Genomic DNA, 18,760 nt, shown 5'->3' on the forward strand with positions numbered 1-18,760 from the left:
GAACGTATTTTGTGAATAATAAAATTTAAGTGTCAAATCTAAAATTAGTTTTGTGATAATCTGTATCCACCATAATCACCTCAACAATTTCCCAACAGTTAAAAATATTCCAAAAATGGTGATTATATTTACAAATACAAATTTTTATAATGTGTAATAAAATGTGTCAACATTAAATAGATTAGGATTTCCCAACTACTGACACTTTGATCTGTGCTGCTGTTTTGTGGCTGAGGCTTGCAGGAGGTTTAGCTGCACCTCTGGACTTTATCCACAAGGTGTCAGGAGCAACCATCAAGAGGACAAGCAAATCCACCTCCAGACGTTTTCTAGAGTACAAATTAGCCCCAGCTAAGAACAGCTGAAATAGATAATTCAGTAAACAAATGTTTTCCCAATGACTCATGCATGACATCACAAGTCAGTTTGAGTTAAGCAAGCGGATTTTAATGTACAGGGATATAATTTTAGATTTCACTTTGCAACTAATCTTGTCAAGTTTTGGTGGAGTATCAAGAATATTCACCATTATGTGGGAAGACTACTTAAAAATTTCTTTTCCCAATTACAGATTGTTCCTCAATTTATATGGTTCAATCTATGATTTTTTTCGATTTTGTCAGGAAAGCCCCCAGGGAGCTATCATGTTATTGTTACACATCATGTTGACTGGGTCAGGTGCTTTAAAGGTTGCTTTGTTTTTTTTTGTTTTTTTTTTCTTTTTTCTTTTCTTTTTTCAGGGCAGGATTGATCCCGGGGGCTTGTGCATGCTGGGTCTTTTTAAAAGGCTTTATGTTGTTTTCTGACTGTGTTATTTCAAATTATCTGTCCTAAAGTTTATGCATTCTTTCTTCTGCTGTTGAAACTCTCCATGGGTAATGTGGACTTAATTTTAACAATGTTAATTCTTATAATGCATTAATATGTGAGAACTTTTCATTTATTTGCTCTCTACAATACCTTTCTTCAATGGTTTATTGTTTTCATTGCAGAATCATTTCCCTCATTGAACAAGTTTTTAAGCATTTCATGTTGTGTAAATGCAATTGTTTCCTTGATTGATTTTTCAGAGTTCACTGTCAATGTTTTAAATGATACTGGTTTTTGAATATTGATTCTGTTTTGCAACTTTGTTGAATTCATTTATTGTTCTATGTGGGGAGCTAGTCCGAATGATTCACATTCTCCTTCCCAGAGCGGAGAGACTTTGACTGTAACTACATCTCATAGTGACCTGGACATTGCTCTGGTCACGGAAGTTTGAGGGCACGTCTTCAGATATAGGCGTGTTGCCCCATGGATTGAGCTACGCTCATCTGTTCCTTTGTGATACTACCCCCTTTGCCCTGTTTGGGATAGAATGTTCCATGGAAACACTTTGTGTGTCCCTTCTCTTGCTATGCCTTTGGGTGTGGCCTTCCTAGATGTCAGTCAATCTGCTGACTGCAGACATCACAAAGCTAGACTCAACCCCCTAAACCTGACCCCTTGCCTCATTTAAATGGCTTCTCCCCAATAATAGGGTTCAGCATACACTCGCTCTCTTTCTGTGGACCCTTAAGATCAGAGGAGCTGTCACAGGACCCCAAAGAAAAAGGTACCTCTGTATCTTGTGTAGTTATTTGGCGCAGCCCAGTTCCCCTGGGGTGACCCTGAGTGTTTTAAGTAGTGAAGAACATGACAGTTCTAATCACTTTTTGGTGCAGCTGTTAAGGGCTTCTTTCCTTTTTCATTAACATGTTGAATTGTATAGGTTCGTGTGGTTCAGTGTAATATTCCAAAACATGCACAAAGCAGTCACTGGTCAAACCCAATCACCCCCTCCCCTCCCTCCCCCTTGTACCCTTCCCAGTCCCTGGTATTCACAATTCTATTTTCAACTGGACTTCTATAGCTGGACCATGGATCAGAGAGAATGGTGCACTTGTCTTCCTGTACCTGGCTAATCTGACCTGATGTGATGTCATCCAGGTTCATCAAATCACTGCCAATGGCAGATTCTGGGGTTTCTGAGTCTTGCAGCCATGTCAAGGCCTTCTCTCCTTTCTGAGCACCTGATGGACACATTGAAGAGTTTTCAGTTATCCAGTAGTTTGGGGGTTGTGACAAATGGTGTTCTCCAAAAATATGCCAGATACCTTTCTGGTCCCAGGGGCTCTTCTAGAACATTGCAAATTTATCATCAAAGCAATGAAAGCTACTCTTTCCCTTAAACTCAGACTTTTGTGGCTATATCAAAGAATTCCCATTTCTGAGGAGGCTGCAAAAATGATACTGCTTGATGTCTGCAGCTGTATCCCAAAAGGTCATGTGGCATCTCCCTGGCTCTCCATTTAGGGAACCTAACAGCCATTCCATGAAGAAGCTCAGCCACAGGCAGAGGCCAACAGTCCCAGCTAAGACTGACAGCCCATGGAAGACAGTTCTCAATGAGTTTCTCATGCTCCTGCACATCTTGAGAGCAAAGGCACTCAAGAAAAAGGACATCGGGAAAGTAGAAAAGAGATCACTATGTTAGAGGAAGAAGACCAGATGGGGGAGGGGAGGGCCAGAGAGCCACTGAGGAGTGAATCTGATCCTATAATGCTACATGCATGTATGAATATGCCACAATTGAACCTACTATTCTGTGTAATTAATATGCTCCAGTTTAAAAAAAAAAATCCCAAGATAAATAAATAAATAAATAAAAATAGAACTGCCATATGACTCAGCAATCTCACTGCTGGGTGCACAGCCAAAGGAAACAAAATCAGTGTATCCAAGAGACAGCTGCTCTCAGGTATTCATTGAAGCAATATTTTCACAATAGCCAAGAAAGGGGTACACTCTAAGTGTCCATCAGTTAATGAATGGATAAAGAAAATGTGGTACATATATGCAGTGGAATGCTATTCAGCCACACACACAAAAAGAAAGAAAGAAAGAAGTTCTGTCATTCATGATGACAACATGGAGGGAACTGGAGGACATTACATTAAGTGAAATAAATCTGAAAATTTCATTCATATATGGAATCTAAAAAAATGTGATCTCAAAAACTGTGCTCTATCTGTGTAATATGAAATGAGCTGCATTCTGCCATCATGTATAACAAATTAGAATAAATAAATAATATAACTTTTTTAAAAATGTGATGACTCAGTTGTAAGTTGCTGGCCTGGCATATCTGGGACCCGGAGTTCATCCCCAAAACCAGAAAAAGAATGGTGGTCCCCAGAGGCCAGAGAAAGCAGAGCCTGGGGAGGGGTGGGGAAGTTGATCCATACCATGGAGCTGCACTTGGGAGCAGGAAGTTCTGGTGAACTCTTGCACCCTGAGTAACTAGATAATAATGTGCTGTGTGTTTCAGAAATTGAGGAGAAAGGATTTTCAAAGTTTTCCCCACAAAGAAATGACAAACGTCTGATTGGCTTGATCTGATTGGCTTCAGAAATCACTTGTCCATGACATGATACTATTTCTTTCCTTCTGCTTTCTTACACCACCACCCCACCTACCATTTCCCAACCTGTGCTGGGGTTGATACTGTTTCTTAATGAATTCAATTTAAAATTACAAGACAAAACAGCATTTGTTGTGGGAGACCAACCTCACACTGACTGAGTTAACTCCCAGGCTGGGCAATGTGGCGGTCAGGCACCCATGCTACTAGACTGTCCTGCTCTTCCAGAGTTGAGTCTTTGTGCCTGGATATGGCTTCCTACAGCCCCATGGGTAAAGCTATGCTCATCTGTTCCTTTGTAATATAACCCCTTGCCCTGTTTAGGGTAGAATCTTCCATGGAAGTGCCTTGTGTGTGTGTCCCCTTCTCTTACTGTGCCCTTGGGTGTGGCCTACCTAGATGTCAATCAACCTGTTGACAGTGGACATCATGAAGATAGACTCAGCCCCCTGAAACCTGACCCCTTGCCTCATTTGAATAGCTTCTCCTCCTTAAAAGGGGTCAGCCAGTGCTCGGGCTCTCTCTCTCTCTCTCTCTCTCTCTCTCTCTCTCTCTTTTTCTCTCTCTCTCTCTCTCCTATGGACCCTTAAGGTCAGAGGAGCCTTCACAGCGACCCGAAAGAAAAGGGTATTTGTGTCTCTTGTGTGGTTATTTTGCACAGCCCAGTCAGCCCAGAGTGACCCCTGAGCCTTTTAGTCCCAAACTTGAAACAGGCAATTAGCGTCCACTTTGGGTGCGAAAGGCCTGAGCCTTTAAGCTGCAGGGTCAAAAGCAACAATTTGTATCATACAGCTTATGCTACAATAAAGTTACCTCAAGGATCACTGACTGAATCACAGTATCAGACTGCTTTATGCATTCCCAGTGCTGTCATGAGCAAAAACAGAAAGTGAGACCCTCATCTCCAGGCAGAACTAGCAGTGGCTGTATTTTCCAAGCTCAAACTATAGTTGTGGTGGCATTTTCGGACCTCCGTGCCACTGCAAAGGAAATTTCCATATTTCAAAATCCATTTAACTATTGCCGTCAAGGAGCTTTCACCTATCCTTCCACTCCACGTGATTAATCTGCCACATAGTGAAACGCTAAAAGGCAGTATCAAGAGAATCATGGAGGGGCTGAAGTTGTGGTTCAGCGGTAGAGTGCTTGCCTAGCACGTGTAAGGCCCTGGGTTCAATCCTCAGCACCACATGAAAATAAGTAAATAAAATAAAGGTATTGTGTACAACTAAAAAATAAATATTTTAAAAAAGAGAGAGAATCATGGAATTCTATAAACGCAATGGAGCTATACATATGCTCAAGTTAAATTATACGCTCTGGGATGATACCCATGTTTGACAGCACTTGGCTACCTGATGAAGTTCTAAAAAATGAAATATGTAAAATGTCATTATAACTAGCATAAATAGGTAATCGTTTTTTGGTGATAAAGAACACTAACTTGAGCCTGGGTTAAGCAAAATGTCATCCCCTTGTAAAGAGCCCCACTCTTCTCAACAGCAGACCTGTAACGGTTCAATTACTATATTTTGAGGTTCGCCAAAGTAAAATAGGGAGCAGAAAGCGATTTGTGCACATTGGAACCTCGGTGTGATTGGCAGGGTGCAGTGGGGCGGGGGGCTTCTATCTGCCCCTTGACCGGCCTCCGCGTGATTGGCGGGATGCGGGGTGTGGGGACTTAGTCTGCACCTCAGAAGGCCCCCAAGTGATTGACAGGCTGCCGGGCCCTCCAGCGGGCCCTCAGGCGGCCTCCGTGTGATTGGCCGGGTGCGGTGTGTCTCCACCTGCACCTGGGGCGGCCTCCGTGTGGTTGGCAGCCCGCGGGGCCTCCACCTGCACTTGGGCTAGCGCCCGCGGCGGACTGTATCGGAGGTCCAGAGGCTGGAGGGCTGCGAAAAGAGGGCCGGCTTGGTGGGCTGCAGTCCCAGTCGCCACTCCCTAAGGGGGGCGCCGCGCATGCGCCCCCCGAGCCCGCGTCGCCATTGCGCAGATCGCGGTGGGCTGATCGCCAGCGCTTGCTCCGCCTGGGCCGGCGGCTCCCTTCGGCTCCCGGTGCAGGCTGCGGCGTCGGGGCAGCGCGAGGGCCTCAGTCCGCGGAGCCGGTGAGTGCGCCCGGGAGAGGCGGCCTGGGCCGTCCCAGGGCAGGGCCGCCCACCGCTGTGTGCGCCGCGCCCGGGGCGAGGAGCCCGCGAGCAGCTCCCCGAGCCCCAGCGTCTCTTCGCCGGCCGCTCCCAGGTTCTCGACGCGGTGGGTTGGCCTTTATCACACAGCGGGTCTGCGATGCTCCCCGCGCAGCCCCGCGGTCTGAAGGGCAGTCCAGTTACGCCACGCGCCGCTTTTCTGCTTGGACTGAGATGACAGCTGATGTCAGTACCTGAGAAAGAAGGGGAAACTGATGCCGCCGAACGTTGTTTTGCTGGAATCTATTATATTGCATGCTTGAGAATAGTCTGATATAAAGCATAATGAAACTGGATGTCCAAAAACACTCCTTAAATCGTCGGTAAATGTACTAGTGGAACTGAAGCATTTACTAGACTACATGATGTCACTCTAAAGACTACTCTCTCGTGCTCTGCCACTCTTGTTACCATGGCCTTAAGTGCCTTGCTGCACAGTTCCCTGTCACTGTAACTACTGTATGACAGGTCTTCACCTTCTCCCACCATCAGAATGGCATTGATAGGGATGACTCCAAAGGCTGTTCCCGAACGGGGATGACTGCTCAGGCCCCAAGTTCCGATAGAAGATTTGTACCTTTCCACCTTTGCTCTATACACTAAATATGTTATGTGTACTTTTAAATCTTAGAAAAGAAAAAAAGCATGCCAGGCCCATGGAAGATAGGAAGCCTGGAAAACTTACAGATTGGAAGAGACTAAGGAAAAAGAGCTAAATGCAATTTAGGATCCTATATCAGAGAAAGAATGTTACTGAAAAATCACAAGATGTGACTAATTTGGGTTAATCGCACCCATGTTCATGTCCTGGTTTTGATAATTGTACCATGGTTATATGAAATATTAACATTCGGTAAGCAGGGTGAATGGCATACAGGAATTAAGCATGTACTTCTTTTGCAACTTTTCTATAATTTTAAAATTAGTGTAAATTTAAATATTTTAATAGAAAAGTAAACACTAGAAACCTTTTATTTACTCATTTATTAAATATTTATTTAGTCCCTAACTGCTGGGCCCTGGGCATTGAAAATAGAAGGGTAAAAAATCAGACAGGATTCCTGACTTGATGAAGATGTTTGAAGATGGCTTGCTGAATGGATAATTACAGTAATAAAAACTGCCACTTGAAAAATTGGTCATTGAGGGATCTCACCTGATCTGTGATATCAGAATCTTTCCTGATTTAATCTGAGACTTGAAAAATGAGTAGATGGCATAAAAATATTTTCAAACTAAACATATGAGGTTTTATATGGGGTTCACAATGGACATTAAATCTTCCTATCAAGATTTGTAGGAAAAAAAAAAAAAAAAACTTATTTAACTTTGTTGAAGCCAGCATTTCCTCAGTAATCTCAGGAGTCCTTTTCTTATATATAAAGGAGAAATCCTGTTCTGCCTAACAGTTATTGGGGTTTTTTGGTATGAGATGCGTGGCTTTGAGGTGACTGGGTCTGAAACTTAAGGGTATTTTTATTAAGTTCTCTCTGGCTTTTCTGACAGTGGGATTTTTTTAGAGCTGTGAAATTTGAATCTAGCCCCTAAAGTGTTTTGTGAAATGTTAATCTTAACACCCCCCTGTCCCAGACAGTGAATGGCTACCTTATCTAATAGAGCCATTCTACTAGAATTGCATTTTTCTCCCTTTAAAAAAAAAAAACTGTTTTCTTCATAATTAGTAGCAAATGAGTGCATTTCACTCTGTGGCTGTAATGCCTGTTTTTCCCTCTTAAGGGGAAGAAACTGCTCTTTGTGAAAGAGCAGGACAAGGAAGAGGCAAAGGTAGGACTCAAGCTGAATATCTTAAGAGTCGGATCATCTGTTCTTCCCTGCTTTTTGTAATGTGCAAATCAGAAATTCTGAGTGTGCTTCTGATTCTTAAAGATTGCCACACCTAGCTGTGCTCTGTCTTTATGAATGAATAGTTTGCACTTCTCTTTTCAGACTCCTTACGTCCTTAGCTAAGACTTCTGAGTTTCTTCTGTGACTCTGATGGGTGTTATAGGTGCTTGACCTGCAACTGTATCTCACAAGATCCTACCAAGGGACAGATATGAGTATCATAGCAAAATCCCCACATATGGTTGAGTAATAACTACCTTCAGGAGCCCCTGCATCTCAGCTCTGCATGAACAAGGCAAGATCCCAAGGGTGGGTGTTGCTAAGAATCAAAAATCATTGGCTCCTGATTCTCAACCACCTCAGAGTGGCGTTACTCATACATAATGTCCCTAAAGTCACTTTTAAGGACAGGCTAGGATACTGAAACTGCTGGCACTGGTGCATCTCCTGACTGGAGAGGCTGTTCCAGAAGAGTCATCACCCAGGAGCTGCAAATAGGTGCAGTAGTAGCTCTGGTGAGAATGGAACACAGATACCTGAAGGAAGGAGAGTACAACCTCCCTTGTGTACTCAGAGGCCTCCTGAGAGCAGAGGAGCAGGTCTCTGTAGTTTGGGCTGAATTTAACCCTTGGGGAGATCAAGATAAGACAGGTCCTTAATGTGTGTTTTCTGTATCACCTCATCTATTTTACATCCACAGTTAGAATCACTTGGCACTGTCAGAATTTTGAGTGCTGTTGCCTATCGTCAAGGATGCAAATAACACTAATTGCTGGCAAGGATGTGGGGAAAAGGGTACATACAGAGGAGAGGAAAAGGAAAGGTACTAGGGAATGAGACTGATCAAGTTATGTTATACACATGCACAAATATGACATAATAAACCCCACTAATTTGTATAATTATACTGCATCAATAAACAAATAAGATTTTTAAAAAACTGCTGCCCAGGCCTCCTGCATACCAGTGGGTTTCTGGATCTGTGAGAGCAGGAGCTGGGCACTGGCATCCTGTTAAATGTCTCCAAGTGTGTAGTTGGGGTCCAGAACCACTGAGCTCCCCACCTGCCACACAAGAGTGCCAGCCTCCATCCTTTCCCTCCTTCCCAGTGGCTGTATGCCAGAGGAAGGAAGTCCTGTGTCGAGTTCCCCAGGGTCATGGAGGAGCAGGGATACCAGGGTCCAGCTGTTGTTGAGGTCCTCTCTATGAGCTGTCTGCCATCCCAACACAAAGGCCCCAAGGTTTAAATTTATCCCCAGTATTATATATTAACAGGGTGATTCTACTATTTTCCCAGTGATGCCCTCTCTGAAGGCTGTGCTTTCCCAAGAGGGGTGTGGGGAGGAGGAAGTGAACTGTGGATCACAGACAGTCAGGTCCCAGGTAAGTCCCATTTCCTCTCCTCTCAAATGATGTTATGGTTCTCGTTGATCATTCCTTTCTCTGTGGCTGGAACATTCTCTTCTGGGCTGCAGTGGTAGAGCACTGGCCTAGCATGCACATGTCCGGAGTCAGTGCCCAGCACCATAAAGTCTTTACCTCTGTTTTGAAATGTACAGTGTTAACCGTATCCATCCCATGGTCCAGTGGAACACCAGAATTCCTTCCTCCCATTTACTGTGACAGCACTCATGACCCAGTCCTCCCATCTGCCCCTCCCCTCTCCGCCTCTAGTAACCACTGTTCCCTGTGCAGTCAGCTTTTATGTGTTGTTCAAAAATGAAACAACACTTTAAAAAAAATAATGAGGAAGCTGTGTCCTGTTAGGTCTGAGAGGGAAAGATTTCCGAGTCCATTATTAAATTTAAAATAGTGTATAAAATATGTTACTTTAGAAGTAAAAAAAAAAAAAAAAAACTGGTAATAATCTATATTCACATTTGCTTAAAGAAAAATTCTGGAAAGATACATTGAAAATTAAGAACAGTTTTGATCTATTGGGAAGTAGAAGCTAGCCAAAGAGGGAGAAATCTGAAAAAGATCCTGCTTTATTATGTATTTTTTTATATTTTTATTGCTATGCCATAATAATATATTATCTACCCAAAGATAAAATTCATTAAGGATTTGGAAGAAAGAAGAACTGGCTCACCAGATGTAGGGTTGCCAGTAGAAGGTGTGAAAAAGAGGAAAAGCTAGAGGCAGGGTACTGACGCCAACAGCCACAGTGGAGCTCAGCACACCAGAGGCTCTGGGCCCAAACTCCAAGACCAAAAAATAAAAATACAGAGTGTAGGCCTGGGTCCCTTGTAGACACAGCTTCTGGTGCTGCCTCAGAGAAAGGCTGGCAAGGGAAGCACCCAGAAGGAAAGAAGGCATCTGTGTGGTGTGTCGGGAGCACAAGCTCTGGAGCAGGAGCTAAGGAGGACCCCTGTTGCAATCTGCCTATGTATGTCCTTGGATGAATTGTTTGATTACTTCTAGCCTCAGTAAGTCATTGAATTGAAATATATTTTAGAAAGATGAATCATCAAGACATGAAAATTAAATAAAATCCCAGTCATATAACTAACTTGTGGGAGATGCATTTGTTTGTACCCTAAAGTGGGGAGCATTGCGGGTGGAAGGAGGGATAGATCTCTGTATTAGGAGGGGGTTACCAGTGTCTGGCAAAAGATGGCTTACAAAACATTGGTGCTGGAGGTATTTGGAGGTCGCCCTTTGTATTTTAAATCCCTGCCTGAAATGAGTCCATTTCTTTTGCTAACCCCAACTTGGATCCGTGACTTCTACTACCCTTTTATCTGCCTTTGTTGCTTTTTTTTTTTTTTTTGTTTAAACATACCAAGTATCTTCTCTCCTGTCCAGTTCATAACAATCTATTAAGGATTTACACAATCTATTAAGGATTTCAATCTACATGATACCTAATTTCAGTTTCAAAACATCTTCAATTCTTTCATTTCTGAAATCAATTTCTCGTATAGTCTTTTGACTGTGTGGACGAGATGAGAATCTTTAGCCTGCAACAAATTACAAATGCTTAAAAGCAAAGAATATGTCATGCATTTTTGTGTTGTTTTTTTTTTTTTTTTTTTTGAAATGAGGTCTTACTGTGTGGCCTGGGCTGTCCTCCAACTCAAAACCTTCCTGCCTCAGCCTCCCAGGTAGCTGCGATCACAGACCTGTAACACCAGCACCCAACTCATGTACATTTTCAGGTCTTGAAAGGTGACAGAAAGACAGGCATTTGTGGTCTGGAAAGGTTCAACCTGCATTGCTCAGTCCAAAGACTCTCAGAAGAATGCTCAGGCATGCTTGTCTTCCCTGTGCTGTTTTCATCCTTCCTCTGAAGGCCTCTGAAGGGCGCTTCTGCCTGAGTGGGGGTGTGCTTGGTGTTTCAGGAATTGCTAACGTTCCAGGACGTGGCCGTGAACTTCACCAGAGAGGAGTGGGAGCGGCTGTACCCTGCTCAGAAGAACCTCTACAGGGACGTGATGCTGGAGAACTACAGGAACCTGGTGGCTCTGGGTAAAGGTGGCATCTCCCTAACGCTGGAAACTGAGTTTCCTTTCTCAGTGGCAACAGTCAGCAGAGCCTCTGTAAAGGCAGGCTAGGCCACAGCGAGGGTGCCGATCTGACCTGGCTGAGGGGCTTTCATTTTCTGTCCCTCTCTGTGAGTGTGAGAGGAGGAGTTCATCTTGATGCCCCTGAAGCCTCCCTTCTCCAAGCCCAGAACCCCTAGAGATGGACCTGTTTTTGCTCCCAGCATGAACTCCTAAGATACCCTTTTTTCCATGTATAGGGCATCAGCTTTATAAGCCAGAGGTGATCACTCAGTTAGAGCAAGAGGAGCTGCGGTTAACAGAAAGAGATGGCCCCCTGGAAACCCCTCCAGGTGAGAAGTGAGCAGTGGGCATCTTATACCCTACGGGGAAATCATCACTTCTGAAATGAATGTTCATTGGGGTATGCTCCGCTCTCCCCCAGGATTTAAAGACTACTGAGGCCTTTGAAAAAAATTCAGTTCATATTTTATTTCCAAAGTGGAAATGGCTGTTTTTTTTAATTCAACAAAATATATACTTACTATTTAAAAATATGGAATACAAAAGTTATTTTGCAAGTCTTAGTTTGAACTCCCATAAGTACCTTAATGCTACAGATCTCCACATTTTCACTGCATTTCTTATTCAGATGTCCTCTCAGTATTCTTTAAATCCTTCTTCTCCATATCAAAAATGCTATATTTTTGCCTACTTTTTCTTTTTCCTTTTTCCTTTTATTATCAAACTCTTTAAATTTAGTTAAGCCTTCAGCCTGCACGCCTGTGTGATACAACCCTATTCTACCTGTGCTGCTGAAATGGTTTTCGTGGAGACTATTATTACTGACTTCTTTCCCATCAAATCCAGTGGCTGAAAAGCCGCCCATGTCCTGCTGGTCTGATTGTGTTGGCCTGCCTTCTTGACACTCCCTGGCTCCTCTAGTCGCTGTTGTGCCTCTGCCCTCCTTCCTCTCCCGCCTTCTCCTCCTCCTCCTGCTGGTGAAGGCACCAGGTGTTCTGCTTTTCAGTCACCCTGCCATGTTATTTTCCCACTCCTGCATTTCCAGCCCACATTTCACACACATGCTCCTTCCAGATTTTAGATTGCATTTTTGCTTATTAATGTCATGCTATCACTTAATTGAAGATTTTAAAACCCAGGTCTGTTCACTTTCTCCCCTCCTCTTTGAGCCTCTTAAATATGGGCTTTCTTGACCAGGGAATATTAAGAGCTCCTATTTCGGGAACACACCAGCAGTGTTCTGCCTGCTTGCTTCAACAAATGCCTGCTGAGGTGGGCATGTTCTTTCTGGTTGCTGGAGCTGGCTCACCCACCACTTCCTGTCTAGTTCACTGATTCTGTGCCCTGACACCTGGTTTCACTGTGTGCACATGGTTTTCTGCCATTCACACTTCTACTTTTCTTGAGTTGACTTTGGCGTGTCTCTAGGTTATGTTAGTAATAAGCTCACCCCCGACTTCGGCCCCTCAGTGAGCAGAGTCTGCTGATTAGGATGTGCGGTGAAGAACCTGACAATCGCAGTGGCATATTTTTACAGCCCTTCACACCTCTGAACCTGGGGAGCAGGACACTGAAGGAAGAGATTGTAAAAACTCCCTTTGCAGGTGAATTGCCAAGGCAGGGCCTACTGAAGAGAGCAGAGCTGATCCTTCCCCAAATTGCATATGCTACACCTGTAGGACCCATGCTGTCCCCTCTTGTGTCCCTACCCACAAGCCTCCAACTAGAAAAATCAATTGCTAACCATAGAACAACTTCCCAACTTCATTATGCAACTACACATGGATGCCCAGGGCTCTCAGGTCCTCTCAAACAGCTGGTTCCTTTTCATGTCCCTCCAGGGGCATGCAGCCTTGCAGTCTCTTCCAGGGAAACCACTTGCTAGTTCTTCCTTGTCCTGTGGGACATAGCCATCTGTCCTCATGAAGGTGTGGTGAAGCCCTTCTGTTGCTCGGGACTGAGAGGATGACCTAGCTGTGTGACCAAATGCTGGCCTGTCCCCTGGATGCTGCTTGCCATGCCTCCTTATTATGGACATTGGCCAGCACCAGTTTATCCAAAATCTATTCTTAGCCGAGAGGAGACCTGGAAAACAGCCAGGGATTCAGCAACAAGGATGTTGTGATTGAATTAGTGAGAAAAGTGACAGGTGATTGGGAGGAGTCTGTCCATGGTTAGAAAAGACAGCTGTGCTGGTGTTCGTACAGTGGGTAATGAGAAGTGAAGGCAGGACAGGAGAAAATGCAGAGATTCCCCCAGAATAAGGAGAAGCAGGAATGATTTCAGCTTATCCATATCACCAACAGGAGAAGTCTGCAGAAGGGTAGGTAAGCATAGACGTGAGCTGGGGCAGGGTTCCAGAAGAGAGTGTATTGGAGGGAAGGTGTGGTGTGGGCAGTGTGTGTGTGTGTGTGTGTGTGTGTGTGTGTAGTAAGTTTGCTGGTAGGAGGCTTGGGGAGCTCCTGTATGGACACTTCTGTTTTCTTGGCAAATCAGATAGCAAGGTCTTCTGCTGAGCATCAAGGAACTAGAAAAGCAGGTACAAAATGGGAACTTGGGAGAGCTTACTAAGGCTAGTTGAAGCTGGCCAAAGATGGAAAGAGGAATCTCCACAGCTCTGAAGGCCCATTGAGATTCTGCCCCATGCGTCTGTGGCTTTTGGTATGACAGATGTGCTATTTCTCATCGTTAACACCAGGCAGGGTTTGCAGTGCGGAGATGGAGGGCCTAAGGATTCAGTGAGACTAAAGTAGGAAAACTGATCAAGAATCAGTGATTTGTCAAAGTCCAGGAAGTGAAGGAGGTCTAAAGAGGACTGAAAACTAGACACACAGAAGAGTCAAAGAAACGGAGGTCTAGATGAGGTTGGAAGCAGGGAGAGGTAGATGAGGCCAAGACCACCGATAGGAAAAGGGGGCACTGAACAGGAGATTCCTTACGGGGGAGGCTGAGGCAGGATCACTAACTCAGTCAGCCAAGGCAATTTAGCTGGATCCTGTCTCAAAATAAGGCTTCTCTCCAGAAGGCTAGCATACAATCCAGGAAGAAAGCTCCAGCTCCATGTGGGTGCTCTTTCCCAGTATGCATAGGCCTGGGCTCCATGCCCCATACCTCCCAAAAGGTTGCAGGTGATCTGTATGTTTTCTCTTCCTGTCTTTGCTCTTGGCCTCCCTTTCCTCCCCTGGCCTCCCCTCCCCTGTCCTCTTTTCCCTTCCTTAACTTTCTGGGTGGTTCCATAAAGATAAATATGTAGTCTAGCCCAGGAATCAGAAGCCTGGGCTCTCTCCTCTCTTTTTCTCCTTCCCCCAGCCCTCCTGTCTTCTCAGACCCTTTCCTCTCCTCTCTCTACTCCTCTTTCTTCTTCTTAGTTCCCACTAATCACTCCCAATATACCTGCTCCGCTGGGAATATGAATGCCAGCTGGGAGGTGATGGGAAGGGACACACGCAGTGCAGGGAGATCCACAGAATGGCAGAGGACACTCCTCCTGGCCGATTAGGAGGAGACTTGGTCAGCAAAGAGTTTTGTAGTGGAGTAAGACTGGAGGGAGCAGGGCCTGAAAAGTTGAGGGATACAGAAGGCAAGTCATGCAAAGAATTGTCAGCTGGAGCAGAGGAAGGATGTGGCCAGGTGGTTGCTTGAGACTGAGAGGCAGCCAGGGCTGGAGTACTCAGATGCGCTGTCTGCTAATACAGAGCCCATGAGCTGGATGGTTGTTGCAGAATCCTCTTTGTGAACCTTGGCCTGAGACTAGGAAGGAGAAGAGAGCAGCATTCCCCTCTGCCCATCTCAAGCTGAGCTGGCTTGGTGAAAATAACCACACAGAGGTACATACCTGTAGTCCCAGCTACCAGGAGGCTGAGGCAGGAGGTTCACAAGATTAAGGCCAGCCTGGGCAAGTTAGCAAGATCCTATCTCAAAATAAAAAATTTTAAAAAGCTGGGATATAGCCCAGTGCATGCCTAGCATCTATGAGGCCCTGGGTTCAATCCCAGCAACAACAACAAAATGAAACCTAAAACTTAGGGAGAATAGCTTTTAAAAAATAGGGTATAACCTTTAAAAAGAATGAGGTTGATCTATACTCAGAATATTATTCAGTGAAAAACAAAGTTACATAGGCAATATGTAATACTATCATTCTGTTTGGGTTTCAAAATTAGTAAAAATTATGTATAATTACATCCATATACTTTAACACACAAATGTGCATTAGAAGAACTGTCCTCCTTGAGAGCTGATAGAAGATATCTGCACACCAGGGTACGTGTGGGAACTCCCCTGCATCCTGCAGATAGAAAAAAGCCCACTAGATCAAGGGTAGGAAGAGATCTGAGAGACCCTTGAGATTGGTAGAGAAGCTTCTTAGGAGAGAACCCTGCTTGGAGGCCCTAGCGCTCTTTTGAAGGAAGGGATAGAGGGAGGAGAGTGAGGGGGAGAGTCAAGTTATAGTTATAGAACCCCCCCCCCCCCCAGTATTCTCATTGTTGGTGGTATTGCTTTTACTGACAAGAGTCCCAGTTGGGACAATAATGATACAACCACCCATGTGGAGGGCGCATTCAGGCAGCTGTGATGTGTGTTCCCTGTGGTCATAAGACCAATAGTAAAGTACAAGTTTGAGAAAGCCAAAGCATGCTTACCCAGGACATCCAGGGCCCTGGGCAGCTGACTATAATGTGTGGTCAGCCAGCAGTGGGGGGAGTTTGTGCTACCACACTTCTTTGGACAGGGTGTTTCTTATGGGAGCCAGTGTAGCCTTGGCTGTGGTCAAGTAGGATTCTTGCCCAAAATAGGTAATGGAAATGACAGGAGAGAAGGAGAGAGTACTCTAAGAACTGCTCGAGAGTGGTGAAAGTTCCCCAAACTTTAACCATCTGCCAAGTTTAAAAGTGGAGCTATTTAGCCCTTCAAAACCTCACCCCCTAAACTCGTCCCCAAAACACCTCTCTTGCCTCCTGTGACAAGAATTAGCTGGGTTAGTCGATGAGGGAGGAGGAAAGCAGTTACTGGGAGACTTGAGCAGAGGCATGAGGAGGCAGGGGAAGGGAGCAGAGCAGGGATCAGTAGGAGGCCAGCAAGAGGGACAGGAAGAGACTTCACCCCACAGGACATGGAATGACTGAATGACTCTGACCTGGTGTAGCAGTAGGAGTAGCTATGACCTAAGTATCAGGAGAGCCTCAGGCCTCTGGAGAGATGGGAGGACACCTGCTGGATAGAATTCAAAGCAGTGGTGGGAAAACAGAATGGAATCTTATTTTTATCATAATCCACCAGTCGTACTTGATCAAACTGTGGTTTTCGTGAATATCTATGTGAACAACAAGAAAAAAAATCAGGCAAGACAGGCTCCAAAGTGTCAGCTATGGTTATTTTACAGGTGGGACTCTTTCCTAATGCATTTCCATATTATTCAAACAGAGGCAAATGTACTTTTTGTACGCTTGGTACACTATAGACAGCCATTACTTTTACCAGCTTAAACAAAAGATGAAAAATGGGAAGATACTTCCCCAGCAGGCTTCTGGCCTTACAGTAGGAAAACCCACAGACCAGGTTGCCAGGGCCTGGCCTGGGCCTGCCTTCTCCAGGAAGCCATTGTCCTCTCCCCTCTGAGCAGAGCTTCCCGAGTGTCTCTAGCAAGAGACTCCTTTCACCCTGGGTGCTCCTGGGAGACCTGCTGTCATGGCCACACCAGGTTTCAAATCCCCTCTCGCTGCTCCCTGCCCACCCTCCATCGCCTTTCCTGTGTGACATGGCCTTGTTTCATTTGGCAGTTCTTCACACAACAAGTTGTTTTTCAAAGCATAAAGAATATTGGGAAGAATTTATATGTTCTGAATTTCTTTTAGATGTAGAGAACATACCTGAAGTAAAAAAGTCAGCTCTAAACCAGAGTATTTCTGATGAAAACCAAACCCAGGACATGATCATGCAAAGACTAACAAGAGACAGTTTCTGGTACTCCATCTTAGGAGGACTCTGGGATTTTGATTATCACTTAGAATTGAACCAAGAAAACCAGCAGAGATATTTGGGACCAATATCTCTCATCCACCAAAAGCTCACACAGGAGGGAAACAGCGAATGTAGGAGATCAGAGGACAATTATGGTCAGAGAAATCCTTCTCTTCAAATACCCCTTTATTATGGCGCACAAGGAAATAGCCTCAGACATGGCTCAGACTTGATCTGCTATCAGGGAAACCCTGTGAGAGAGAACCCCTGTGAATTTAACGAGTGTGGAAGAACCTTTGGTCAACATATTCTTCTTCCTAGTAATGCACGTGCCATAGAGAACCCCTGGGAACATGGAAAGGCCTTCAGCCACAGCTTGCCTCTCGGCCAGCCTCAGCCAGTGTTGACAGGAGAGAAGCCCTACAAGTGTGATGACTGTGGGAAGAGATTCAGCCAGAGAATACACCTCATTCAACATCAGAGAATTCACACGGGGGAAAAGCCTTTTACTTGCCATGAGTGTGGGAAAGCCTTCCGCCAGCATTCCTCCTTCACCCAGCATCTGAGGATCCACACCGGAGAGAAACCCTATAAGTGCAATCAGTGCGGCAAGGCCTTCAGCCGCATCACATCTCTCACGGAGCACCATAGACTTCACACGGGAGAGAAACCTTATCAGTGCAGCTTCTGCGGGAAAACCTTCAGCCAGAGGACCCATCTCAACCAGCACGAGAGGACCCATACTGGAGAGCGGCCTTACAAATGTCCTGAGTGTGGGAAAGCCTTCAGCCAGAGCGCACACCTGAACCAGCACAGGAAAACCCACACCCGTGGGAAGGTGCCGGAGTGCAAGTGTGGGCGGGCCTTCCGCCACCATGTGTCACTCTGCAGCATGTGATTGTGCTGGGGAATGATCCAGTGACTCAAATTATTCACAGTGGATAAAAAGCTTATAAATAAACCTTTAATGCATAAAAACCAAATAAAACGTGCACCTTAAACTGGTAGCCTATTACATTCCGAAGAAGGATAATGGATTATTTTATAGAAAACTTGAGTCATGTTCCAAGTCTAATTTAACATGTTTTTAAAAAATAAGCAGAAGTATTATAAGCAATAAGCTATCATCATTCACCTCTAAGTTCTATGCTACAAAACCTGTTAACCAAGGCATGCTATAGTATACATCATCAAACCAAATAAACATGAAAGTAATGTCCCTCAAGATGGCCTTGGTCATTTTGTATCTCCTTTAACGCTTTTGCTATATCTGATCATAATATTTTTAAAAGGGTATAGGATGTTTAGTTTGGCCTAGGAAATATTATTTATGAAAATCATGAGTTTGCTATGCTAATGACATTCTAATTTCTATAATAATAAATATCTAATATTTGGAATTAAAAACATCAACAAAAAGTCTGATGGTTTAATGAATATTGAAATAGGATGTGACAATGTTCTGTTATTTTTCTATTATTTTATAGTAACAGAATCTTTGCATTGTCTTCAAACAAATTCTGGGGTCACTTTGAGAAGAGTCTTAAAGGACACTGAGAAACCTGCTTTTCTATCCTGTTATACTAGTTTTAAATTCACCATGGAAAACACAGATTTCCTTTTGCTTTATTTCTGGCTAACATGTATTGATTGCATCATTGGTGGGATTCATGCAAGATATTTTCTTGCATACACACAGTGTGCCCCAATAAACGCAGCTGCACAGTATCCACCCTCCCCACCCAGCACACGCCTCCCTGCCCTCTAACGATTACTGTTCCACATAAGGCCAACTGTTTTGCTTCCACATGACAGGG

At 44.5% G+C, this 18,760-nt stretch overlaps 1 protein-coding gene across 1 annotated transcript; it reads left to right on the forward strand.

Moving 5' to 3' along the window:
- The first annotated feature begins 8,772 nt into the window (after positions 1–8,772).
- Positions 8,773–18,168, forward strand: Znf713 (zinc finger protein 713). The gene is made up of 4 exons (XM_076840619.2): positions 8,773–8,856; positions 10,818–10,944; positions 11,219–11,311; positions 16,838–18,168. The coding sequence occupies exons 1-4, from the start codon at positions 8,773–8,775 to the stop codon at positions 17,839–17,841; spliced, it is 1,308 nt and encodes a 435-aa protein (XP_076696734.1). The 3' UTR covers positions 17,842–18,168.
- The last annotated feature ends 592 nt before the right edge of the window (positions 18,169–18,760 follow it).

This window comes from Callospermophilus lateralis, chromosome 19 (genome assembly GCF_048772815.1).
Source record: "Callospermophilus lateralis isolate mCalLat2 chromosome 19, mCalLat2.hap1, whole genome shotgun sequence".
In the NCBI taxonomy this organism is placed as follows: domain Eukaryota; kingdom Metazoa; phylum Chordata; class Mammalia; order Rodentia; family Sciuridae; genus Callospermophilus; species Callospermophilus lateralis.